The following is a 27,780-nucleotide window of genomic DNA, read 5'->3' as shown; positions in this document are numbered from 1 at the left end:
AGAAAAAACAACAGATAAGGAGGCTACATCCACTTACAGCAAGCATCACCTTATCTTGTTTAAACATCATTCGAGCGGGCTGCATTCTGTGTCAAGAAATATTAGGATCTTACTAGTGATTATTAACCTCAAAATTCTGCATATACTGTAGTCTGCTTGCATCCAACGAACATTATGAATGGCCAGTAACAGATCCTTATGGTCTAGGTTTGGCCCAATTTCTGCTTCCTTTTACCTTATATTCTTCTTTCAACCCTCTGGGTTCAATTACACCACAGTCGAGCTCAGACTTTTCCTCAGTTTACTCCTTAGCAACTTGACAATATTTCTTCTTCTTTTGTGTCCGTTTGCAGTGGGCCACATTATTTCAGCTGGCCCTTTCCTTGATCTACAACCTATAACCAACTCTATGAGCCTCTCTTCTTTCTATAGCTTATGTCATGCCAACTTTCAACCTCAAAACACTGGTGTATTCCAGTTTCTTTTTGAAAAGGTCACATTCCTAATTGTGTTTGTGATGCTTAAAGGTTTACGATCCTGTTGAACCTCAAAAAAAGAAAGACTTTTTTGTTCCGAAAACAGGTAAAATTCTGTTTAGTCTGTGTATTTGGGCTTATTGTGTAATTCTTACAAAGAAAGCAATCCTTTATTGCTCCATGTCTGTCCCCTTTCTCCACATGCAAGTAAAGCTTGCTAAAATACCGTCTTCTGTACCAGTCATTCTCTTTTTCAGGACCTAAGGTCTCCTTTAACATCTTAGATTCTAATTTCTTACCCAGACCTCTCCTATTCACAATGAGACATTCTGTTGCACACAAAGCCTCTTGCTGAACGAAAGAACAACAGTTGCCTGGGACTGCAGTCATGTGTGCGCACGCGCGCGCATGTGTATCTATTGTTGACAAAGGCAATTGGCGGAAAGCTTTAAGTGCGAAAATCTTTTTGTTGTGCCTATCTGCGACTCATCATCTCCGCTATATGGTGAGTAGCAACTTTCCTTCTCATAATATTGCAACACCACCTAAGCTTGACATTGAATGACATAATTCATTTATTGCAAACACCTCCAATTAGCTGATATATCATTTCCATCTTGCTGATCCTAGATGTGAAGGGTTCTCTTTCAGCAGTGTTCGCGTCTATCCACACTCTCAGGTACTTTTTTTGTCCCTCTTCTATATTTAGCCCCCGCAAACACCGCCTTGACATTAGTTATGAAATCCAATTTTTTCAAAGAGATCTGGAGCCTCACCCACAGCAATCGATTCTCAGGTCTGTTTCCACAATCCATTCTGTCACCATCATTGACCCATTTATTACACAGTTCCTTGAACCATTCATCAATGCATTTTTCCTGCACACAGTTGAAAAGGAACCTCGATTGCTTGCCTCTGCACAAAACCAATCCTAATCTCGAAGGCAGCTTAAAACTTCCCACCAATTTTCACTTTACAAATGGCTTCAGTCCAGGTCGTTGGATGATTCTTCTTGTTTTGCTGTGTATGTTCATTTTTTCCAACACTTGGAATAGTGGATTTCAAACAACAAACATCTCGTTCCTGAACTTCAGATACCAAAGTACAAATTTAGGGTTGATGAGCTGCTCAGCACGAAAGGGTCCCTTCCTAATGCCTACTTGATATTCTTCCAGTTGTGAGGAAAAACGCCCCTCTGCTTTATTAAGGGTCTGCAAACATGTCAGTTTTTTACTTTTTCCCTCTGAATACATGAATTTTTATGGAAATTCTACCATCCATAACACTGAGACAAGCTAACTCAAACAGAAGCTCAGTAGTAAGTTCATAAGACTGCAGGGAGACGATGTGTGCTAGTCCACTCCCATCTAAGATGAGTATTACACCAGTCTCAGTCACTGGAGAGCGATCAAAGTGGAAATGTGAACGCAACTGCCACCTGTGCTCCTCACTGCCAGACTGAAGCATCAGCATGATAATTGGTTCAATGTGGAACAGAATAATTGGTCTCTGGTAAACTGGATTCTTTTTAAAATGGTTTATTGTCTGGCACATTCACACAAAATTTCAAGAAAAATCATAAGAAAAGCAGCAGTTCAATAACAAGTACGTTGATAAAACCACACTGTCAATCTCCATGTGCTTGTGAATGAAATATTGCTCCCTCTTATCATCATAAAATTATGGCTGCTGAAACCAGTAATTACCAGAGGAAATTTTATGCAGTTGTGCTGGACAACAAATCATCTTAGAAAGCATTTTATCAATCACAGACATCTCCGTTACAACTCAAACGTTTCTCTTTCCAAAACTGATAATTTGTATAGTGACATTTCAGCTCATACCAGGCATATCTGTAATCTGTAAGTTTTGGCACCTCAGAGAATATGGCGGTGCAAGCACTGATAGCCTGGACTTCTTTCAGGAGTGCTAGTTCTGCAAGGTTCGCAGGAGAGCTTCTGTAAAGTTTGGAAAGTAGGAGACAAGATACTGGCAGAAGTAAAGCTGTGAGGACCGGGCATGAGTCGTGCTTCGGTAGCTCAGTGGTAGAGCACTTGCCCGCGAAAGGCAAAGGTCCCGAGTTCGAGTCTCGGTCGGGCACACAGTTTTAATCTGCCAGGAAGTTTCATATCAGCGCACACTCCGCTGCAGAGTGAAAAGTCTCATTCTGGAAACATACCCCAGGCTGTGGCTAAGCCATGTCACCGCAGTATCCTTTCTTTCAGGAGTGCTAGATCTGCAAGGTTCGCAGGAGAGCTTCTGTAAAGTTTGGAAGGTAGGAGACGAGATACTGGCAGAAGTAAAGCTGTGAGTACCGGGCGTGAGTCGTGCTTCGGTAGCTCAGATGGTAGAGCACTTGCCTGCGAAAGGCAAAGGTCCCGAGTTCGAGTCTCGGTCGGGCACACAGTTTTAATCTGGCAGGAAGTTTCAACAGAGAAAATTGTCAGCGGTTCTTGAAAGTGTCACAATAAACATGAAATTATATTTAAAAATTATGGGAGGTGGTTTCCTTGAACAATGTCTGCATAGCTGACAAAGCAGTCCTGTAGCTGCATTCGTAAAAAATACATGCATTTGGTTGCCTTGTTTTCTTTCACCTAATATAACAAAAAATGGTTCAAATGGCTCTGAGCGCTATGGGACTTAACATCTGTGGTCAACAGTCCCCTAGAACTTAGAACTACTTAAACCTAACCAACCTAAGGACATCACAAACATCCATGCCCGAGGCAGGATTCGAACCTAATATAACATTTTATACTCAATTTCTTCAGAGTGTGAAACACATTTTAGGAATAGGAAAGGGTCCATTTAAACACTGTGACTGATGGTGTCGCTTCCAAGCCTCACTGATTCCTGTATCCATGAGTCGTGGTGCATATCAGATGTGTCAGTGCTGTTCCGAATCATCCATTTGCTACCCACAGCTGCCGGCATCTATCTCTGCAGCATTGCACTTTCTCATCACTTTACACATAAACAGCTTGTTGCATCAGAAGTATGGGCTGCCTGATGACAAATGGGTGTTTTTCCTTTTTTTTTTCCTTTCAAAATCACAAAAGGAGGGAAGATATTCGCGCAACAGATTTACAAAAAAATAAAGTAATATTTTAGGCACTGGAAGGGCTTAACTGCCTAGGAGCAATATCTTATATTGTTTTAAAATAAATGTACATACAATAAATACTTCATTAAATCTAGGAAGCCCCATTTACACAAATCAGTTTAAATTTTAAAAGATGTGCCACATAAAGGATTAAAGAAGAAATGATGTTTCCCAAGATTTACCACTGACACATGACACAGCCCATCCTAGGGCAATGCCATTCAAAAAAAATTGCATGCTAAATTAATATTTCCCCATGCCTTTCCGTTTTCTGCAGGTTTTTTTATGTGTTTGGTCAAACAACACAGAGCACAATGAAAGACAACACAGTAGCAAACAGTAAAGTAATGTGTAAACTTTAACTACATATTCCATAAATTACTTACGCTAGCCTCTCCTTCTCTTCAACATCTCGTTTATGAGCTTCAATAAATGGAGCGAAGGATGGACACAGATTGTCTAGCCTCTCCACAAAGTTACACATTGCCTCCTCAGGAGACATGGTACCCAACTGCTGCCACGCCAACCTGATAAAGTGAAAATGTTATTCCCATAGTGCCAGAAATTCTAACTGGGTACACTAGCACATATGCTCTAGTTAAATATTATAGTATCAAACTATGGAAACTCCAGGTAGGAATATCAACAATGTAGGAAAAGATAGGCTGCTACTTACAGTAAAGAAGACATGTCAAGTTGCAAACAGGCACAAGATGCCGGAGTTGGCGGTCGTGTGCACATGAGCTGTGCTTGCTTTGTGTGTGTGTGTGTGTGTGTGTGTGTGTGTGTGTGTGTGTGTGTGTGTGTGCGCGCGCGCGCGCGCGCCTATCTCTTTACTGATGAAGGCTGTGGCCGAAAGCTACATGTGTGAATGTTTCAGTCATGCCTTTCTGCAACTTGCCATTTCTTCTTTGCAGTAAGTAGGAATCTATCTTTTCCTACACCGTAAATATTATAGTATTTCATTAGTCAGTTCCACATTCCACAGATCATATTCATGATAAATATTATGAAGGGTAATGTGTGTACTGAGCAACAGCTAGCAGAAACAATTAAAAATATACACTTATTTATTAGGCCACATGCTGCACATTCACACATTTCCAACTAGCTACTTGTTTCTATTTATTAATTCCTCTACATTCCAGAAAAAGCTGTTACGGGTAGCACAACATTCACCTGCATATTAAAACACTTGCCAGATGTCAAAAATGCACAGATCAAACATATAAATATTAAAAATCTTTGAATATACATTAATAAATGTACTGCCAAAGATAGCTGCTACAGCCTATACTTAAAGGCTTGAAAATGTCAGCAGTCCTGAACACCAAAGCATATATCCCCAAAATTGCATTACATCATTCAACAAAAACATCGTATGCCACAAATATAAATTATAGTGATAAAAATAAGAGATTAAGATTATTCATTACTTACATGTTGTCATTTGAAATGTCTATGGTGAATAGTTTTTGTGGAAATTAATCCATACTTAAATAAGACTGTGTTAAATGTGCACATTTTCATAATCTACCCATGAGGATCATTAGATTGAGATGTTTACCCATGACACATGCACATCTCAATCTAATGATCCTCAGCTTAAAAAATTATGCTTTCTTCACGTAATGTATAGCCTTAGATGATCCTGAATAGTGGAAAATCTTCCAAGCTGATAAAAATTGTGATGGTACTGAACAAATGAGATACTAATTTGCAGTCTTTCCTTTACATACTAGTTGTTCTTGTGGATTTCTCTGATATTTTCCACAGAATGTGCAGAACCATGTTTTTACGACAGCTTCGCACTGTTGAGATTGATCTATTATCAATACTTTCTCAGTATCTATACCCAGTACAATGGTGGAACAATAAAAAAAAAAATAATAATAAAAAAAACTTGGAAAGTTATAAAATAACAGAAACAAGGCAATCCAACAGCTGTGAAAAGCAGAAATCAAGAGGGGAAACTACAGTTATTACATTTCATGAGGGCATACAGCTGTACTGTATAGCTTAATGATGACTGCGTCATCTTGGGTAAAATATTCCAAAAACTGAATTGTTCTCCAGTCAGATTTCCAGATGTGGACTGCTTTCAGGAGGATGCTGTCTGGAGAAAAGCAAATCTGGCATTCTAAGGTAGACCAAGGAATGTTAGACCCCTTAATTAAGTGAGCAGGCTACAGTACTTGAAAATAGAAATGGATAGGTTGAAGTTAGGTGTAGTGGGGATTAATGAGGTGCAAGGAGAATAAAAGATTATTGGCACAAAATCAAATAAGTGTAAAACAGAAGCAAGACTTATAATTAATACCAGAAATAGGAATCAGAATGAATTGCTACAAACAGCATAAAAATGGAGCCACCACACTAAGACAAGTGTATATGCCAACTGCCACCAATCATGTTGGATATTTAAGAAATGTCTGATGGGACAAAATAAATTATTTACAGACAAGTCACTTTAAAGAGATCCCCGACAGTTGCAGTGGACTGGGTGCCACAGCTTGGTGCCACTACTGCAACCAGTCACATTAGGCAATTTTGTAAATGTCTCTATGGCAACACCTGAGTGTTACCAGAGTTCTATACACATCTATTGTTTTCACCTACAATCACTTGCACTTTGCAGTTGAAAGCTGGCAACAGTGCTACCAGCTGTCAGGGATCATCTTACTTTGATTCGACAACAGTTCATTAACCCTTTAACTGCTCTGGACATGTTAACGCGTGCACCTTTGTACCTGTTCCTGTGTGTTCTGAATGTCTTTATGCGTGCCACCAGTCCTTCTATCTGGTACTCTGAATGTGTCTAAGTGTAGACACATTCAGAGTGCCAGGTAGGGCTGGTGACGTGTGTAAACACGTTCAGAACACACAGGGACAGGTACAAAGGCGAATGCGTTAACACATCCAGAGCAGTTGAAGGTTTAAGGAAGGTGAAAATTTAATTGTACTGGATCACTAAGATTACAGAGTACAATTTAATCATTACTAACACTTGGTTTAAGAACATGAAAGAAGGTTGTATATGTGGTAGAGGTGTGGAAACACCGGAAAGTTTCAGACAGGTTATATGACATTATGAGAAACTTTTTAAAAAAAACAATTTTTAAGCCAAAATACACTTCCTGTCAAAAATGTGGGCTTTGACCATAATTTATTGGTTATGAACAGCACATTACAACTGACAAAATAGCAAAAAAGGCTGGAATTCAAGGAAAAAGAATCTGGATAAACTGAACATACCACAGGTTGTTTAGAGTTTAAAAGGAAACATAAGGCCATGTTGGACTGAAACAGGGGAAAGAAGTACAATAGAAGACAAATGAGTAGCTTTGAGAGATGAAACAGGGAAGATAGCAGAGGGCAAAAAGGAAAAAAACAAACAAGATACTGAATTTATTTGATGAAACGAGAAATTAAAAATTCCACAAATTAAAGAGGTAAAAGGGCATACAATGGTATTGACAGAAAGTGCCCAAGAAGAAACGGGTAGAGGAGATATACAAAGCTACAAAAACAGTGCAAGGCTATAGCAAAAGTATATCCCACATACACAAATCTATATAAAAAAATCTTTGGAGATACTTGGGAGAGCCAACCACGATAAAACTATTCCACCTGGTGTGCAAGATGTACATGAAATGGGCGAACTACCCTCAATACTTCAAAAAGAATGTAATAATTCAATTTCCTAAAAGGGCAAGTATTGACAGCTTAAATCATGGTTGCAAAATACTTACACAAATTATTTACAGAAGAATGTAAAAACCGGAAGAAGCTGACCTTGGGGAAGATCAGTTTAGGCTTAAGAAAAAGGTAGGAACATGTGAGACAATACTGACTGACATATCTTAAAAGATAGTTGACGAATGGCAAACAAATTATTAGCATTTGTTGATTCCAATACAGCTTTTGAAACAATGTTATCTATAACTTTTACAGAAACAGGACTGCAGAGAAGACTCAGACATGAAAGGGAAGCAGTAGTTGAGAAGGGTTGCCCAAAAAAAAAAAAAAAAAAAAAAAAAAAAAAAAAAAAAAAAAAAAAAAAAAAAAAAAATTACTGTGGAAGGGGAAGCATATTTGAAAAAGGTACAACACATGGAGTGATAAGTGTGATGTTCAAATTGAGATATGAAGTGCCAATTGTAGAAAAATGTGTTACTGGTTCTGGAAACTGTAACTAACAACCTAGTTTGTTTATGGAGTCCAAACCAAAATAATGTGCATTTTGTGTTGAGTACCAGTACATCAATCAAGTCTGGTAGATTTTCTTTTTGCTATTAATTTTATATAGTGTGTGCAAGCGATTATTATTTTTTTCCCGGTCTTGTTTAAGTGGCCGTTGCCTACTCGACACAAGCAGCTGCCTTATTTCATTTCACTATTTTCATTCCATTCATGATTTACATTACCTGCGATCCCTGCCAATAACATCCAGCACACCTAGAGGTGGGAGAGTTCCTGGGTTGTAACGCCCATGCCTCGCTTGGCATGTCAATGCTACTAAACCACATTTTGCTTCGTATGATAACTGAACTGCCTTGCCCTCTTTCTCTGAAAATAAAAACACGAATGATCATATGGAAATCATTGCACTGATAATTTGCACTGTTAAATGGAAACATTAAAAGAGGCACAATATGGATACTCGAACACTAACAGTCATTTGAATGAAATAAGAACTGATATATGAAATGTGCATCTGTACTACAAACTGACAACCGATTATTTGTCTTAAGTGTGATGGTGAACGTATATGGAAGGACATGAATGAAGGTGGAAGTAGTGAAGAATACAACAGCAGTCAGCTTTGATCTCTGACATAAATCAGTACGGCCGAAGATTTCCAGCATAAGCACACACCCCGTTCTGCATCAGTTTTGTCAGAGAGTGTGGAGGAGTGGGAAGAACTTCAAGGCTGACTCTTACCTTTGGAACGGTTGGTTGGTTGGTCAATTTGGAGGAGGGGACCAAACAGCGAGGTCATCGGTCCCATTAGATTAGGAAGGAATGGGGAAGAAAGTTGGGTGTGCCCTTTCAAAGGAACCATCCAGGCATTTGCCTCAAGTGATTTAGGAAAATCACAGAAAACCTAAATCAAGATGGCTGGATGTGGGTTTGATCCATTGTCATCCTGAATGCATGCCCAGTGGGCTATCCACCTTGGAATAGGAAACTGCCCCTACAAGTGGGTAGAATGAGCAATGATCAACAGCCTGAGCATGCAGAAGGTAATGGAAAACACTGCATTAAGGACGCACACAATGTGTATCCATGAGATATGTGGTCTGTAAGATGATGATCTCTGCTTTGGCAAAACATTCTGGATTACTTGCCCCATCAGATCCCTGGCAAGGGACTGCTAAGGGAGAGAGAACAATGGGGGAAAAGAAGAGACTAACGAACAAAAGGGTAGCATTCTAAGAGCTGTAGGGTGACATGTCTGGAGCCTGAATGTGGGAGGGAGGCTAAAAAGTCTGAAAAGAGAAATGGAAAGGCTCAAACTACATGTAGTGGGGGCCAGTGAAGTGACACGGAAAGGAAGATAATGATTTCTGGTCAGACGAATATAGCGTAATAACAGCAGCAGAAATGGTATAGCTGGAGTATGATTCATTATGAATACGAAGGTAACGGAGAGAATGAATTATTGCCAACAGTTCAGATTTGTTCACATCAGAATCAACAAGGAACCTAGGCCAACATCAATAATATAGGCCAACAGTACACATGCTGATGTCACAAGACGAAGATTAAGAGAGAGATAAAGTACAAGGACACTGAACACACAATTTGGTATGTAATAGGAGATGATAATCTAATAATCATGAGGGATTGGAATTCGGTATTAGGAGAAGGAATAGAGTTATGGGAGAATATGGTATTGGTAGCAGGAATGAGAGAGGAGAGAGACTAATTGAGTTTTGCAATAGACTTCAGTTATTAATAGCAAATACTCAATTCAGTAATCCCAAGAGGGCGAGGTGTATTAAATAAGGGTTAACAGACACAGGAAGATTCCAGCTGGATCTCAGAATGGGCAGACAGAAATTTCAAAATCAGACATTGGATTGTAAGGCACCCCCAGGAGCAGAGAGAGACTGAGATCACAATTTAGTAATGATAAAGAGTAGACCAAAGTTTGAGAGATTTGTCCAAAGAATCAATGTGGAAAGAAGTGCATACTGAAGTAACGAGGAATGATGAGATGTGTTTGAAGTTCTCTACAGCTGTAGATGCTGCAATAACGAATACCACAATAGGCAGTTCAGTTGAAAAGGAATCTACATCTCTAAAAAGGGCAATCACAGAAGGTATCATAGGTATAACAAAGGTGCGGAGGAACAATGGTAACAGAAGAAATACTTCAACTGATCCAAAAAGGAGGAAGTACAAAAATATTCACGGAAATACATGAATGCATCAGTATAGCTCACTAAAGAATTTAATAAACAAGGGGCGCACGCAGGGAAGCTAAGGCAAAACAGCTGCAGGAAAAACATAAAGAAACTGGGAAAGAAATGGTCATCTGAAGGACCATTTTCAACAAACACAAAAGAAATTCACAGCAAGGGCATCAACATTAACAGTGCAATGGGAATACCCCTGTTAAATGCAAATGAGAGAGAGAATAAGTGAGGGGAAAGTCTACTCTGACAACATGACGGATGAAGAAAGGGATTCAATATGGAAGACAAAAGGGACCCAGTATTAGAGTCAGTTTAACGGAACTTTGGAAGGCTTGTGATCAAATAAGGCAGAAGGGATGGATAACATTCCATCGGAACTTCTAAAATCAATGGGGGAAGTGGCAACCAAATGACTATTCGAACTGATGTGTTGAATTTGTAAGCCTTGAGACATAGCATCAGACTTTAAAAAAATCATCCACACAATCACAAAGAAAGTAAGAAAAGATAAATGTTAGAACTACTGCACAATCAGCTTATCACCCCATGCATGCAAGATGCTGCCAAGAATAGCAGACAGAAGAATGGAAAATAATAATGGGGAGCAGTTAGGTGACAGTCAGTTTGGCTTTACGAAAGGTGAAAGTATCAGAGAAGTAGCTCTGACGTTGCAGGTGATAATGGAAGCAAGACTTAAGAAAAACCAAGACATGTTCATGGGATCTGTTGACGTAGAAAAAGGGTTCAACAATACAAAATGGTTCAGGATGTTCAAAATTCTGAGAAAAATAGGAGTAAGCTACAGGGAAATATGGGCAATATGCAATATATAAATGAATTAAGAGGGAAAAAATAAGAATAGGGGGCTAAGAATGAAGCAACTGAATTAAAAAGGGTGTAACACAGGGATGCGGTCTTTTGTCCCTACTGTTCAATCTTGACATCAAAGAAGCAATGACGAAAATAAAAGACAAGCTTCATGAGTAAGATTAAAAATCAGGGTGAAATGATATCAATGATACAATTAACAGAGGGCACTGCTATCCTTAGTGAAAGTGCTTTCCAGGGCCTTTTCAATGGAATGATCAGTCTAATGAGTACAGGACATGGGCTGAGAGTAAACCAAAGAAAGACAAAAGTAATGAGAAGCAGCAGAAATGAGAACTGTGAGAAATTTGGGAATCACAAAGTAGCTGAAGTGAAGCAGGTCTGTTACCTCAGAAGCACAATAATACATGACCAGGTGAAGGAATTCGGCTACCTTTGAAGCAATATAATACGACAGACGAAGGAAGGATGACATAAAAGGCAGATGAGTACAGGCAAAGAGGGCATTCCCAGCACAGTGAAGTTTACTAGTGTCACACGCAGGTTTCAATTTGAGGAAGAAATTTCTGAAATGTATATCTGGAGCATAGCATTGTATGGTAATAAATCCTGAACTCTGGGAAAGCCTGTAAAGAAAAGAACTGAAGTGTCTGATACGTGGTGCTACAGAAGAATGTTGAAAATTAAGTGGATCACTAAGATAAAGACCAAGGAGATTCTTCACAGAATTGGAGAAGAAAGAAATATATGAAAAACATTGACAAGACAAGGGGACAGGATGACAGGCCGTGTGTTAAGACATCAGGGAATAACTTACACAGTACTAGATGGAGCTATAGAAAGTAAAAACTGCAGGGGGAGACAGAGATTGGAACACACCCAACAAATAATTGTGGACAGGGTGCAAACGTGATTCTGAGTTAAAGAGGATGGCGCAAGAGGTTTGAAAAAAATTGTGAGTGTGATTAGATTAGGTTACATTAAATTAGATGTACATTTCATTCCAACTGATGCACGGTGAGGAAATACTCCAGGATGTCAACATACAGTCCCACATATTTTAACTACGAATGTCTCCAGACTCCGCGGGCATGTGTGTGTTTTGGCTGGACACATGTTATGATATTGCAGTGCCCTTGTTGTTTGGAAGTATGATGCAAAGTTCCTTCGGACATGCATCTACATCCAAAGGAACAGGCACTGAGGTGACTACAGCTGTCACGAAACACATGAAACGTATTCGCAGTTGTGAACATGGACAACCCTCAGATGTATAATGGTATGACAACAAAACTTTGTGCTGGACCGGGACTCTCACAAATTAGGGTTATCCATATTTGCAACTGTGAATACATTTCATATTTCATAATGGCTGTAGTCACAGCAGTGCCTGTTCCTTCAGACATGGATGCATGTCTGAAGGAACTTTGCACCATACTTCTGAACAACTCTGGCATCCATTATTTATCCACCACACCGGGCAAATGACTTCCAATTAAATTATCTCCCCTGTAAAGGAATATACATAATAATGTAAAAGTACAGGTTGCAAACACATGGTTGATGATATGGAAGTCTGGGTCTGGCCACGTGTCGTGCGCCGATAACCTAGTAAGGCGACCACTCACAATAAGCGAGAAATCCGTGTTCAGGTCCCGTTCCGACAGAAATTTTCATTGTCACCATTCCATTATACAGCTGACAGTTGCCCATATACGCAACTACAAATACATTTCGTGAACATGTCTTGTTAGTATCACCTTCAAACATAACAGAACACAAAGGGGAAAAAAATGGATATTAATTGGGGACATATTTATAATTCTACGTTTACATCTATAGTTTACAAAACACTGTATAGTGCACGGCAGAGGGTACTTCCCATTGTACCATGTAAAATGGTTTCTACCTGTTCCATTCACGTATGGAGTGCAGTAAGAACGACTTTTAAAAACGTCTGTACGAACTGTTATTAGTCCAATCTTGTCTTCCTGGAAATTATAACAGTGACATTTGAGGGAGCTGTTGTACAGGGTGTTTCAAAAATGACCGGTATATTTGAAACGGCAATAAAAACTAAACGAGCAGCGATAGAAATACACCGTTTGTTGCAATATGCTTGGGACAACAGTACATTTTCAGGCGGACAAACTTTCGAAATTACAGTAGTTACAATTTTCAACAACAGATGGCGCTGCAAGTGATGTGAAAGTTATAGAAGACAACGCAGTCTGTGGGTGCGCCATTCTGTACGTCGTCTTTCTGCTGTAAGCGTGTGCTGTTCACAACGTGCAAGTGTGCTGTAGACAACATGGTTTATTCCTTAGAACAGAGGATTTTTCTGGTGTTGGAATTCCACCGCCTAGAACACAGTGTTGTTGCAACAAGACGAAGTTTTCAACGGAGGTTTAATGTAACCAAAGGACCGAAAAGCGATACAATAAAGGATCTGTTTGAAAAATTTCAACGGACTGGGAACGTGACGGATGAACGTGCTGGAAAGGTAGGGCGACCGCGTACGGCAACCACAGAGGGCAACGCGCAGCTAGTGCAGCAGGTGATCCAACAGCGGCCTCGGCTTTCCGTTCGCCGTGTTGCAGCTGCGGTCCAAATGACGCCAACGTCCACGTATCGTCTCATGCGCCAGAGTTTACACCTCTATCCATACAAAATTCAAACGCGGCAACCCCTCAGCGCCACTACCATTGCTGCACGAGAGACATTCGCTAACGATATAGTGCACAGGACTGATGACGGCGATATGCATGTGGGCAGCATTTGGTTTACTGACGAAGCTTATTTTTACCTGGACGGCTTCGTCAATAAACAGAACTGGCGCATATGGGGAACCGAAAAGCCCCATGTTGCAGCCCCAGCGTCCCTGCATCCTCAAAAAGTACTGGTCTGGGCCGCCATTTCTTCCAAAGGAATCATTGGCCCATTTTTCGGATCCGAAACGATTACTGCATCACGCTATCTGGACATTCTTCGTGAATTTGTGGCGGTACAAACTGCCTTAGACGACACTGCGAACACCTCGTGGTTTATGCAAGATGGTGCCCGGCTACATCGCACGGCCGACGTCTTTAATTTCCTGAATGAATATTTCGATGATCGTGTGATTGCTTTGGGCTATCCGAAACATACAGGAGGCGGCGTGGATTGGCCTCCCTATTCGCCAGACATGAACCCCTGTGACTTCTTTCTGTGGGGACACTTGAAAGACCAGGTGTACCGCCAGAATCCAGAAACAATTGAACAGCTGAAGCAGTACATCTCATCTGCATGTGAAGCCATTCCGCCAGACACGTTGTCAAAGGTTTCGGGTAATTTCATTCAGAGACTACGCCATATTATTGCTACGCATGGTGGATATGTGGAAAATATCGTACTATAGAGTTTCCCAGACCGCAGCGCCATCTGTTGATGAAAATTGTAACTACTGTAATTTCGAAAGTTTGTCTGCCTGAAAATGTACTGTTGTCCCAAGCATATTGCAACAAACGGTGTATTTCTATCGCTGCTCGTTTAGTTTTTATTGCCGTTTCAAATATACCGGTCATTTTTGAAACACCCTGTAAATGCCTACACATTTCATTCAATACTGGTTCTTGAAACACTGGAAATAGATTTTAGAGGATGACTGACATTAAGTTTAGGTGTCTTCCAATACACGGTTTTCAGCATTTCTGTGAAGCTCTCTTTGGGTCAAATATGTATCTTATCATTTATGCTGTCCTGCTTTGTGCACATTCAATAGCACTTATTAGTCCTACACGTATGAGCCTTAAGCAATATGCTAGGATGGGTCACACAAGTGTTTTGTAAATAACCTTGTTTGAAAACTGATTTTGACAGTATCTTGCTAACGAAGTCGTCCACCTGCTTCACCTACAACAGACACTATACAATTATTCAACATCATATTCACATACATTGTTACACATAGGTATTTGTATGAGTAGCTTATCAATCTTGTTATGATATTCCATTTTTGTATTTTGTGCTATTCACAATTTCACATCTCTAAACATTTAAAGCAAATAGTCGAACTTTGCACCACTCTGAAATCTTATTAAGGTCTGACTCAATGTTTGTGTAGCTTTCCTAACACAGGACCCCACATGATTATTCATCCACTGCAAAAAGCCTGGTTACCATTAATACTGTCTGACAGGTTGTTAAAATATATATAAAATACACCTCATCATGGCACACCTGAAGTTATTTCCACATCTGGTGATGACTTTCTGTCAAAGATATCATGCTGAGTCTTTCCTACCAAGAAATCATCAAACTAGTAACAAAGTTCATTTGTTACTCAGCATGAACATACATACATTAATAAGGATTCATGTAGTACTGAGTGAAACGTTTTTCAAAACTCGAGAAATATTGCATCTGATTGCCTCAACCCACAGATTTCAGGATGTCAAATGAGAATACTGCAAGTTGTGTTTTTGCAAAATAGATTACATAGAGCCCATGCTGGTTTCCAAATAAGAGTTAATTCTGTTCATGATAACTTTTAAGTTATAAAATTACACAGCAGATGGATATTAGTGTTACAGGACGATTATATTGCAGAAAGCTTCTGTTGCTGGCCAGTTAGTTTTGAGTAATCTATGGTTTATTATGTTTAAATAAAGGGTAACTGGGCCACAAATTCTAAATAGCAGCTGGCAGGGACTCCATCAGGCCCTGGATTCCAGTCTAGCAATGACAGTTGTTTCTCAGTGCCACTGACATCATTACACTTAATTTTATAGTGGTTCACGAATGAAACTTGAATAGTAGTTCTGGACCCTCCTTTGAAAATGAACATCTGTCAACTAAGTACAGCATACAGTGTTTTTGTTTTTGCTTTTTCATTGCTATCCTCAATTTCAGTTCTTTTGTCATCCATGAGTGTCTGAACTATAACTTTGTTGCCACTACTAGCAGCCTTAAACATAAGACCAGGATTTCTTTACGTTTTGTGAGAGATCTTTCAATAAGATTCTGATACTTAAGTCACTGACGGCTTCATGCATTGCGCTCTTGACGTGTTTCATTTAGCATCTCTATGTCTAAAACCCTTTGCTTCATTTCAGATCTATTGTGCAGTAGCTGCCATTTCTTTGAAAGTTTTTTGATACTGACTCTGTAGTGTACACCATGGAAGGTTCCTCCTATCGTTAATTGTTGTTCTATATACGTACATACCTATTACTTGGTCAACCAGTCCGCCCCGGTAGCTGGGTGGTCAGCGTGACAGACTGTCAATCCTAAGGGCCCCGGGTTCGATTCCCGGCTGGGTCGGAAATTTTCTCCGCTCAGGGACTGGGTGTTGTGTTGTCCTAATCATCATCATTTCATCCCCATCGACGCGCAGGTCGCCGAAGTGGCGTCAAATCGAAAGACCTGCACCAGGCGAACGGTCTACCCGACGGGAGGCCCTAGCCACACGACATTTCCATTTTTACTTGGTCAACTATTTTTCTATACAGTTGCTCTCATCAGGGGCGGCGAAGAATTCAGCTCACGAGTCGAGCCCTGGCACGAGTGCCTTAGTGCTCAGCCTACTTGCACATTTCCCTTGCCACCACGGCACAACGTCTGAGCATGAGGAGGGAGAAACTGCAAACATGTCGCATTTAAATGTCAATGCAGTCACACTCCAAACGACTTTGTTTTATATTTCACATTTTTCAACAAAAAAAAAAAAAAAAAAAATTTCAGTATTATTTAATTATTTTTGGCGCACTAAAAACATAATATAATTTTTATCTGGCATAAAGTGTCAAATATGGACATAAGTGAACAATTCCACAGATTTTCGCACTCAGGTTGCCAAGCAATTGTGTCTTATTTAGTTTCATAATTGAAATACTGAAACATTTTTGTAACCTCATAATGGAAATGTGGAAACTCTACTTGAAGAAAACAATGTGAACGTCCTGGACAATTTTAACATAAAAGGATTTGTCTTTAAAATGGGAATTACACTGCAGATCAATCAGTAACATCTGCACACGCATAGGGACGCTTTCAAATTAAATGACAAGTGGTCTCATAAACAGACGGCAAGTGGTCTCAAAAACAGACGTAAGATTGGTAGTATCCTCAAAATATTTAGGAAACTACCCTCCTAATTCTCTCACAGCCACAATGAATTCTTAAAGTTGTGTGTCTTCTTTAATGCCACCATGCTTAGGGAAATGGACAGTGTTTTTTGGCACAATTTGTCACTTCCACTATGCAATTTTCTTTTCAAATGCATCTATCCAAAATTGTTGCAACTGACACTGAAATAATGCATGTGACTTCAGAAATTTTACCATTTATACCACCAATTTCCTCATGTGCTCCATGGCTGAAAGTTAGTGTAAAGTGCTTCTCGTTGTATGGAACAATGAATCCTCTCTAGTGATTGTTGTGATTTTTTGCTCTTTCATTGCTAACTAAATCTTCAAATTATTTCTGCATGGTACTTTAATAGTGTTTCATAGCAAATTTGCAGTACCTGTCAATTACACGTCTATGTAATAGATATTGAGAAGTCTCGTCCCTCTCTTCTGTCATTCCCATTCAGTTTTCAAGGCTTGTGATGACAGATCACTAGACTGCCTCTTTTTGTGCATACAGCCAGGGGACCTCTGAATATCCTTCATACCACAAAAAAATGATAAGGGTATACAGTGCTGACACCACAATTCTGCCACACTGTAGTGTGTAGAGATGACCAAAAAATGCCATGCCACAATACTAAATGAAACATCACACTGTACCGAGTACTTCTGTGAAGGATCGAGCAAAGCCAATATAGGCAGAGCCTTGGCCTGCACACCCAGATCGTGAGCTGTTTGGCACACCATGCCTGGCCCTGCTCCACATCTCCTACTCAGAGATAAATTTTCAGCTTCCTCCCTGAGATATGCCACTACTGACTCTTTACATAATTCACTGAACATATACATAGCTATACTTGTTTCGATTGCCATTTCTACTCTGGTAATCATTGTTGCAATGACTATCTCACAGTCAGTGATACCAACCCAATATACACACCTCAAAGAAGTCAAAGTCTATTTGTTGGCATTTGATCTAATACATTCTTGTCAAGAGTTACGTATAAAATAAATTTGTTACAACAAATTATTGACCTCATCAAGTCACAGCCAAACTATGACCTTTCAACCTAATCAATACAAGGGGGTACACAAAAAAAGACTAGAGTAACATTGCCGTGGGCAGAGCTTGTGTAGTACGCATTTCTGTCGATAGGCCTGTATAGAGCAACTCCTTGCCAGTTCAGTGCCACCCATGTTGTCAACCTGGCTTGTTCTGTTCATCTGCAGTGACTGGTTTTGCTGGCACTATTTTGTTCTTGTTTCATTTTTATGATGGAAAGTTTAAGTGAACAATGCACGGCTGTGAAATTTTGTTTTCTACTCAGTAAAAATACTGCTGAAACTGTTTTAATATTCAAAACAGATTACTAAGATGATGCTATGGAAAAAACTCAAGTGTACGATTGGTTTGCTCGATTTAAAAATGGCAACATGTTGAATGATGACGAACCTCGTTCTGGATGTCCATTAACTGTCTGAATCGAATCGACGAAAATATTGGAAAACATTCCAAGAGCCTGTGCTCACAGACCATCAACAGACAACTGATAGAGATCAGTGGGTTACCTTGGAGCTGAGTTCAGCACATTTTAATGGAAGACACACAACCAGCTCTGTCAAACAGTTTCTGGCTAAAAATAAAATGGTTCTGCTGCCTGACCTGGCTCCGTGCGACTTTTTCTTATTTCCACTCATGAAAAGGGACACGAAAAGGCACAGATTTGACAACACTGAAGAAATCAGACTGGGGGAGGGGGCCAAGGAGCTGTCCGCCATTTCTACAGATGACTACAAAAAATGTTTCAAACAGTGCAAGCACAGGTGGGAAAAATGTATTAGTTGTAATGGAGCATACGTCAAAGGGGACAAGGTTGTTTTGTAGACAATTTGAAGCTATACAGCTTTTAAAAACCAATTCCAGTTTTTTTTGGATACCCCCTCACATTTTGGGCTGTGCACAGAAAAGTCTACCACCAGTGACACATTCATTGGATTCCCCAATCAGCAACCAAATTATCACCTTCCAAAATAACCAAGTCCTACACTTAAGATCAGTCTGACAACAATCTGATATATGAGGGACATTTCATTAATAATGCACAGGTTGGTATTCCTGTGGATTGGAAGCTTAAGGAAGAAGCACATGTTTTTGACTATTTTGCTGTGTATTCTTAACATAAAATTGGCATGACATAGAAATGGACCCTTCAGGGGTGTTGGGTATTGTGACTGTTGAAGGTCAGAGGTTGTACATCAAGATCAAAACTTGACACGGCAAAAGCAGACACCAATCCATAGCGTGTTAAGACAATTTGAAAAAGAGAAACATTTCTGCGACAAGGGCCCCACACTGTTTAACTGCTGAGGAACAGCACAAAAACACCTGGACGCTGCACCCTTGCTCAAACAACGATTCAACCGTGAAGCTCAAGGATTCTTGTGTCGAATTGTCACTCTTGGTGAAACGTAGATAACGGACTTTGAACTGAAGTTGAAATCAAGGTCCAATGAGAAGAACTTCAGATTCCACATTCAAAAAAATTTCGACCCACACAATCAAAGCTCAAGCAAATGATGATTTTTGCTTACGATTACCAAGGAATCATCGTAACGGATAAAGTCCCACGTGGAACAAGTGACACAGCAGTGTATTATCGTAACTTCAAACAAATTCTGCGTAGAAAAATGCTCAAAATCCGATCTCAGCTGTTGGAGGCTGTGCCACTCATTGTCCATAGCAATGCTCATCCACATATCAGCAATGTTGTAGCCCAAAAACTGAGCAAATAATACAGATGGCAAGTGTTGCCGCATCCTCCTTGCGGTCCAGACAAGAGTCCACCAGGCTGCAACTTGTTGCCGAAGTTGAAAAAACCTAAGCGTGGACATCTTCGTCTTTCTCTGGAAGAGCTATCTGCCACCATTATACGAGACATTCGACAGATGAGCAGAAGTGTGGTGTCTTGGATGGAATAACAGATCCAAGATGTTGGGATCAGTCATAGAGAAGCAGGGACACTACTGAAAGACTGTAAAGAGATATTGGGAAAAAGGGAAAAAATAAACACTATACTCTGTCAGTTCTGACACAGATAGACACCTATCCTAGTTCACAGAGCAGGCAAGCCTCCAACCCCACATTCTGAAATGAGACATGGTCATCCGACACCTTGTCAAATACTGATGGCACTATCCTTCGAGCATTTTCACTAGATGCTCATGATTGTAGAACCTGAATAGCTAACCAGCATCACCAGAACCAATATAGCTACATTTGACGTCATGTTCCTTGGTTTTTGGGAGGAATCCAATACACTTCTACAATGCCTTACAGAGAACAAACTTCAAGTTAGTGAATAATGGATAATATATGAGATTGGATAGAGCTTTCCTTGAAGTTAGAACACAACACAACGTAACACAACATTCTCAGTGGACCAAATTTGATAAACGAAAAGGTAATTTTGGGGGTAACATAAAGGAGTGTTATAGAGTTACTAATATTTACAACTTATATTGCTGATCAAGTGGATAATGTTGGAAGCTCCATGACGCTGTTGTCCACAGGAAGGTTGCAAAGCCTGTAGTGAACTGCAAGAGGACCTGCAGAGGATCGAAAGCTTGGTGCAGGGACTGGCAGCTCACCCTAAAGGTAAATAAACGTAAGATTGAGAGTAAATAGGCGGAGATATCCATTACTGCTCAATTACACCATTGGTGAGAAATCACTGGATACCATAACAACTGTAAAATACCTCTCAGAGTAGCTGTCCACAGCGACCTAAAGTGGAATGACCAATAAAACAAATAGCAGGTAATGTACACTCATGTTCATAAATTAAGGATAATTGCAGAATGTGGTGCCACACAACGTGGCACTACACAAAACTGGCACTAATAGCATAGACCCATAGGGAACACACACAATACAGATCTGTAAGTCCATGGTACTGGTGATAAGTTCAGAAAACTATCCCGAAACACATGTGTTACAAAACGCCACTGTTTCCTGTGCATGTACCCCGACATCAATATGGGATATGATCACCACGCACACAGGCCGCACAATGGGTTGGCATACTCCGTGTCAGGTGGTCGAGCAGCTCCTGGGGTATAACCTCCCACTCTTGCACCAGTGCCTGTCGGAGCTCCTGAAGAGTCATAGGAGGTTGAAGATGAGCAGCGATATGTCGACTGAGAGCATCCTGGACATGCTCGGTAGGGTTTAGGTCTGGAGAACAGACAGGTCACTTCATTCGCCTGATATCTTCCATTTCAAGGTACTCATCCACGATGGCAGCTCAGTGGGGCAAAGTGTTATCATCCATCAGGAGGAAGGTGGGGCCCACTGCACCCCTGAAAAGGCGGACATACTGGTGCAAAATGACGTCCCAATACACGTGACCTGTTACAGTTCCTCTGTCAAAGACATGCAGAGGTGTACATGCACCAATCATAATCCCACCCCACAACATCAAACCATGACCTCCACACAGGTCTCTTTCAAGGACATCTGATATGGTTCCTGGTTCACGCCAGATGAAAATCTGGCGAGAATCACTGTTCAGACTATACCTGACTCGTCCGTGAACATAACCTGGGACCACTGTTCCAATGACCACGTACTGTGTTCTTGACACCAGGCTTCACGAGCTCTCCTGTGGCCAGAGGTCAGTGGAGTGCACTTTGCAGGTCTCCAGGTGAATAAACCATGTCCATTCACTCGTCTGTATACTGTGTGTCTGTTCCAGTGGCCACAGTAAGGTCCCGAACAAGGCTACCTGCAGTACTTCGTTACCGCCTGCGGGCACTGATGGTGAGATATCAGTCTTCTTGTGGTGTTATAAACTGTGGACGTCCCGTACTGTAGCGCCTGGACACGTTTCCTGTCTGATGGAATCGTTGCCATAATTGTGAGATCACACTTTGTGGCACACAGAGGACCCGTGCTACGACCAGCTTCCAGTCGCCCTAGTATTCTACCTCTCATAACATCATCAATGTGTGTTCTTTGAACCATTTCCTACACACAGTCACCATTAGCACGTCTGAAAAAGTCTGCAAACTTACTCGCTGCACCGTACTCTGACATGCACCAACACACCTCTGGATATGTAGACTGCTGCGAGTGCCACCGTGCGATGACCGCAAGTCAAATGCGCCACATGGTCATAGCCTGAGGTGATTTAAAACCTCAAACTGCCCACCAGAGTGTTGTTTCACCATGTGTCAGCATTATCCTTAATTTATGAGTATTAGTGTATATAGCAAACTGGGGCTCATAGTAAAATTCATAAACAAAAGAAGTGGTTTACAAAATGCTTTTTCGACATATTCTTGAATAATGTTCATCAGCCTGGGATGCCTACCAAGCAGTATTAAAAGATTTAACTAAGAGAAGTTCTCACGAAGTGTGGAGTGTTTCTTCACAGGATAAGCAGTATTAAAAGATTTAACTAAGAGAAGGTCCAATGAAGCATGGAATGCTTCTTCACAGGACTGTAGAGCAAGTGTGGGAGTGTTAGAGATACATTCAACAAACTCCAGTGGCAGACAGTACAAGGAAGGCTCTGTGCGTCACGGAGGTTACTGCTGACATTCTCATATCCTCTATGTACAAGAGGAGTCGAGGAACATCATATTTCCTAACACACATCTTGCGAAATGATCACTTTGAGAAAATAAGCTATCATATTTCCCATCCACCCTTCATGAACAAAACAGGAATGGGTGGAAAAGTTAATGGCAATGATGCTGTGACTGAAGAGACGTCTGTGGCAGTGCCAGGGGCAGCAGCCAGGGTGCAAGAAGTTCCCAATCCACAAAGACTGGTGCATATGCATGAAAGTAAGTGAGACGAGGGCATGCCCTCATACCCTGGGGTGGAATGATCACATAGGCTCAGTCATGGGTAAAGCAGGTGGGAGACTGTTTACTGGTGGAACACTGGGGAAGTGCAATCAGTCTACAAAGAAGATTGCTTACAAACCACTCGTACAATCGGTTCTAGAATATTGCTCAAGTGTGTGGGATTCACAGGTACCAGACATACCATCTGCCACACACCATAAGGTGGCTTGCAGAGTATAGCTGTATATGAAACAAAATTTGAGTTAGCATCAACTGATATTATTAACAGTAAAATTTAATGAGCTCTTGGGCACCCTCCACCAAGTAAGCAAACATGAACAAATTAGTTTTATGCTAGAAGTAGATGTATCAAAACATTTTAGCAACTCTACTGCACACTTACGGTTCAAGTTAACCCAAAAACCTTCAAAATATGTAGCCTACTCAATTTATTATTCATTGCTGGTTCAGTAAATTAACTGGGATGGAGCACTCTTGACAGTACACAAGTGGATAAACTGTCTACCCTCCCCTCTCCCCTACCCCAAAAAGAACCTGCCCCAAATATTAATGCTAGCCAATTTGTGCTATACCATTTAGCATGCTCTACAAAAATGTTCACTATTTTCTCTGCTGATGCCTTTGCACTTGGCATTAATTACTGGTGCACCCAGCAAAAAGGACTAACTCTGCCTACTAGTGTAAATAAAAGAATAAGCAGAAGCTTTGATACTACCTTGCTACTTCATATCCACATTGTTGCCTTTCAACCTAACCCAAGACTCGAGCTATGCTACTGATCACCTTATTCACCATAGCTAAAATTTTGCATTCACTACCAAACTGTCACCTTTCATCCTAATCTATACCTCAGGCTACACTACAGATTAAGCTGTCAATCTACATTATACAAAATAACACACAAACACAAAAAAGGTAATTGTCAATGTTTGGTTCTCTTCCTCTTTGTGCATGTCCGACACCACATGCCACAGCATCATTATCTCACAGGATAGACCGACCTCCAGTACCAGTAGGTTTAAATGACCCAAATAAAATGGTATAGCATTAACACACAGCAAGAATAGTAGTGGCCTAGGACTTAGTCTTGTGGAATACTCATTATAATTTATTTGTGTGTGGTTGATGCAATGTCTCTCTGGTTTGGTTACTAGTTAAGTAACAGGACACAGAAACCGACACTAACTCTGACTGAAGTCCCCTTCAGTGAACCAGGCTCTTCCATTATTTGCTGTTGTTGGCGATTTGTTTTCGTCAGTCGTAGCCAATCGGTTCACATATCTGAGAATAGCTGAGTTTAATTACTTCTTTCCAAAGAATAAGAAAATTTGTTTCTGATATGCAGAATGGGAAGAAAACTAGATTAGCTAACTGAATCAACTGTAGTGTAGCCCGAGGCCGAGGTTACATTGGAGTGTGGCAATTTGGTTGCAATTTTGCAAAGCCAACACACGCGAATGTAAAAGAAATTAGATATGCTGACACAGTGACGTGTGGCACAGCCCGGGGCCTAGATTAGGTTCAAATGTGACAATTTTGTTATGAGTGAATGTGAATGGAAGAAAATTTAATTTGCTCACCAACTAACCAGTAGCAAAGCCCAAGGCCTTGGGTACAACGGAATGTGACAATTTGGTTACAAATTGACCTAGCCAACAAATCTCAACACAAAAATAGGAGTGCCATGATAGATTGATGTGTAATATAGACAGAAACACATGTTCGTTATCACAATACGCTCCTTGTATGTATTATTTCCGATTTCACAGAAAATTCCGACAATGTTGTTAAATTCTAACCTAACAGAACAAAATACTCGGCTAATTTTAGTTACGAAACACAGGAAATTATGAACAAGCACTATGATTGGCTACCAACAACCAACTCGAGATTTGTTTAGTGAACTTCCCACAATTCATCGTGTCGACAACTACAAACAGCAGCACGTAGTGGGAAAGCTGTGGTACACTGTAAATGTACTTTTACCCTACATTTTCTACATTCTTTATATTAAGTATAAATCAGAGCACATATATGCTGAGCAATGCCCAACATAAAATTGTAGCACCTAAAATACTATGCTGATTACAATGGCAACATTTTATCATTTAAAAATAATTTTAAGGAATTACTGCGATTATTCACAAAATACAAAGAAGCAACCAGTTACAAACAGTACCACGTTTGCGGTGATCTCATCGAAGTTTATCATCTTCATAGTCTCTCAGGCTTGCAAGCAGATTGATTGACCATTGTTGAAAGATTTTTTGATGGCATAACATGCCATCATTATCAGGTTACCCCTGCTCACTGACATCCTGGACCAGTGGGTCATATATATATAGTCTCCCCCTCCACTGAACCCATGTATGGACCACACTATGTGATGCTACAGTGGTGGGGGTAGCTCGCACTCACGATTCAAGTGCGGTCCTCAGTCTGCGCTCTACCTTTGGCGTGCTCAGTGTTCCGCTTTCACTGTGTTTGGAGAATTTTCAGTGCTGGAGCCCACAATTGACTAAGTTGAAATACATTGTTGTTGTTGATTAGTTCCCATGTAGCCTCCTTGTATACACAGTCCCAATAGTGGGGTGTGTTTTGCAGACTTTTTGTACCTTTGTGTTTCATTTTGTGGTTGGTTTCAATGCAATGTTCACCAGTTTCTGATTTAGTGGGTTGCTTTAGGTCAGTGTTACCTTACATGGTCGAAAATTAATTCTACAACGATCAATCAATCCAGCTGCATGCCTGAGGGACCTTCAAGCACCATATTCGCTGGGAATTGATGAGTACTTTAAAATTAAAGTCACACTAGATGTGGAACTACAAATACATGGAGTAGCATTTGACTCCAGGTGCTAGGAATTTTAAAATGATTTTTCAACTCTGATTACAATTGTGTCCATGAAAAATTTCAAGTCCTCCACTTCAAACCTTGCAACCGAGTTGTTCTAAATCACAGTTACCAATATCATGTATCAACTATCCATCGTTTCTCATGAGCCTACAAAACGAGGGAGTTCAGTGGCAGTGTTCAGAGTAGTGTTGGATATAATGCTGCATCATTCTCTTACAGAATCATGGTCGAGATCTGTTTGACTATCCCCAACAATACCACGCAACAAAATAATCCTAACTGTTGGGCAACTGACTGCCATTGTGTTACTACTGTAAAGGCACATGACAACTGGTATGTTGTTTTCTGTAGATGAAGATAAAACTTTTTTCTTACATGTTCAATGGTGTTCCTAACCGCTACAAATTCAACAGAACTTCTGAAAAATAGTATGAAAACACACAATGAAAGTGCTACTGCACACAGTATTGTTTAATCATAAAGAGTGAATTGATCAGAAACTACACACTAGAAACCCAAAGACTTCAAACTTTAACATGTTTAGAACTGGAGAGTCAAAAACTTGAAAAAAGGTTAGGAAAACCCATGGCTTTCGATTCTACCCATCTTCTTCGACTAATGACATCAGAGATTAACTACGCCTGCAAATGTATTTCAAAACGCAATATGATGAAGGCAGCAATTATTCACTGCACTTACAAACATTACAACTGATATTTTACAGCATAAATGGAGAAACTGAAATATAATCTACATTTGATTGGAATGGGAAGAAAGCCTAACATGTGGTAGCAAAGTAAGTACCCCTCTGCCATGCACTTTAGTTGTTTGCAGAGTATTTATGTAGATGTAAATGTTGGTTTCTAAATGGAGTTATTTTTGTTATGTTTTTAATGTGGAATTCATCATATCATAGAAATTAATTGAAAGAAAGAATACAAATATGAAAAGATGTCATTCCTGTTTTTCCTGGTGTCAAGGGATAAAACCAAGTACACATTAAAGGAAACTTTATTCAAATCTAGAATGCATTAGGCCTATAGAATGTGAGAAACTATAAATATAATATCGTTTGGGACTAGAACACCTGCTTTCAGAAAAAAGCAATAACAGTCACTAGACTTACTGGTAGAAATACTTAAACATCAGCACCTCGTTTACAGGACAGATGGTACTTTCAACGTCAAGTTTTTAACTATTTTTCTTCAACAATGCAAATGCTACACTATATTTTCTTTTTTAAAAGATGACATTCTTACCTTTATAAAACCTAAGGGCAAGCCGATATAGATCTTTCAATTGGAATCCCCATTTCTCCAAGGCTTCCTCATCCTCCTTACTTAGCTCTCCATCAATGTGTGAACGTGTTATGCTTTCCTCGGATCCTATACTTAGCCGGTCTAGCTGGCTGTCAAGATGACTGCTTTCGCCATTCGTCGCCATTGCATCTATAAGCCCCTTGGACTTATAGGTACCGAATTATGTTGTAAGAGTCTGTTTATTACTATGAGCATAACAGTTTTTGCTTGCACAAATCGACGCCACAGTTTTTCTCTCTTGGAATTCGTATTGTTATTTCGCAGTAGCACACTAGATGCCTTTCTCAGTGCCAGTTACATCTAATTCCTTCAACACATCTTCAAGCACCTCGTTACCTCCTATTAGTTTTCATTCCCTTAAAGAATGTGCAAGTTCAGCTTAATAAACACAGTTCATTTTCCCCTCTTGCCAACGCACAATACTCCACCTCCACCGTACATCACGACGACCCGCCAGCGATGTTCTTTCGCTGTTCAATCTGTCGACAAACAGTAGCTACGCAGACGTCAACATTTTACACATTACTTGGTGTACATTTATGTTAATCAGCGTGCAGCAGTAGTATCAGCAAAATCACAATACTCGTATATGCGGAAATGACAATGGGTTTTTTGCATTCCGACTGTGCAACCACAAATTGTTGAATCTTTGTATTTGGATATGATCAGCTACAAACGTCCGTCTTTCGGCACAGATTCAATTTTCTGGCTGTTTTATTTGTCTCAAAATCTAATTTAAAATACACAAATACTTCTAGCCCAAATAAAACGGCTATGTATAATTC

The 27,780-nt window shown here is 40.2% G+C and overlaps 1 protein-coding gene across 1 annotated transcript in view; it reads right to left on the bottom strand.

The window, feature by feature from the left end:
* LOC126424845 (Golgi resident protein GCP60) overlaps positions 1 to 27,510 on the bottom strand; it is an 88,990-nt gene extending 61,480 nt beyond the window's left edge. Inside the window, exons 1-3 of the mRNA XM_050087654.1 lie at positions 26,936 to 27,510; positions 8,010 to 8,151; positions 3,969 to 4,109 (exon numbers count right to left, since the gene is read on the bottom strand). Coding sequence (XP_049943611.1) covers positions 3,969 to 4,109; positions 8,010 to 8,151; positions 26,936 to 27,119 — 467 coding nt within the window. The 5' untranslated portion in view covers positions 27,120 to 27,510. The remainder of the gene's footprint in view (positions 1 to 3,968; positions 4,110 to 8,009; positions 8,152 to 26,935) is intronic.
* Positions 27,511 to 27,780: the final 270 nt, after the last annotated feature.

Source organism: Schistocerca serialis, chromosome 10 (genome assembly GCF_023864345.2).
Source record: "Schistocerca serialis cubense isolate TAMUIC-IGC-003099 chromosome 10, iqSchSeri2.2, whole genome shotgun sequence".
Taxonomy (NCBI): Eukaryota; Metazoa; Arthropoda; class Insecta; order Orthoptera; family Acrididae; genus Schistocerca; species Schistocerca serialis.
This window is presented reverse-complemented; position numbering and strand designations above follow the sequence as displayed.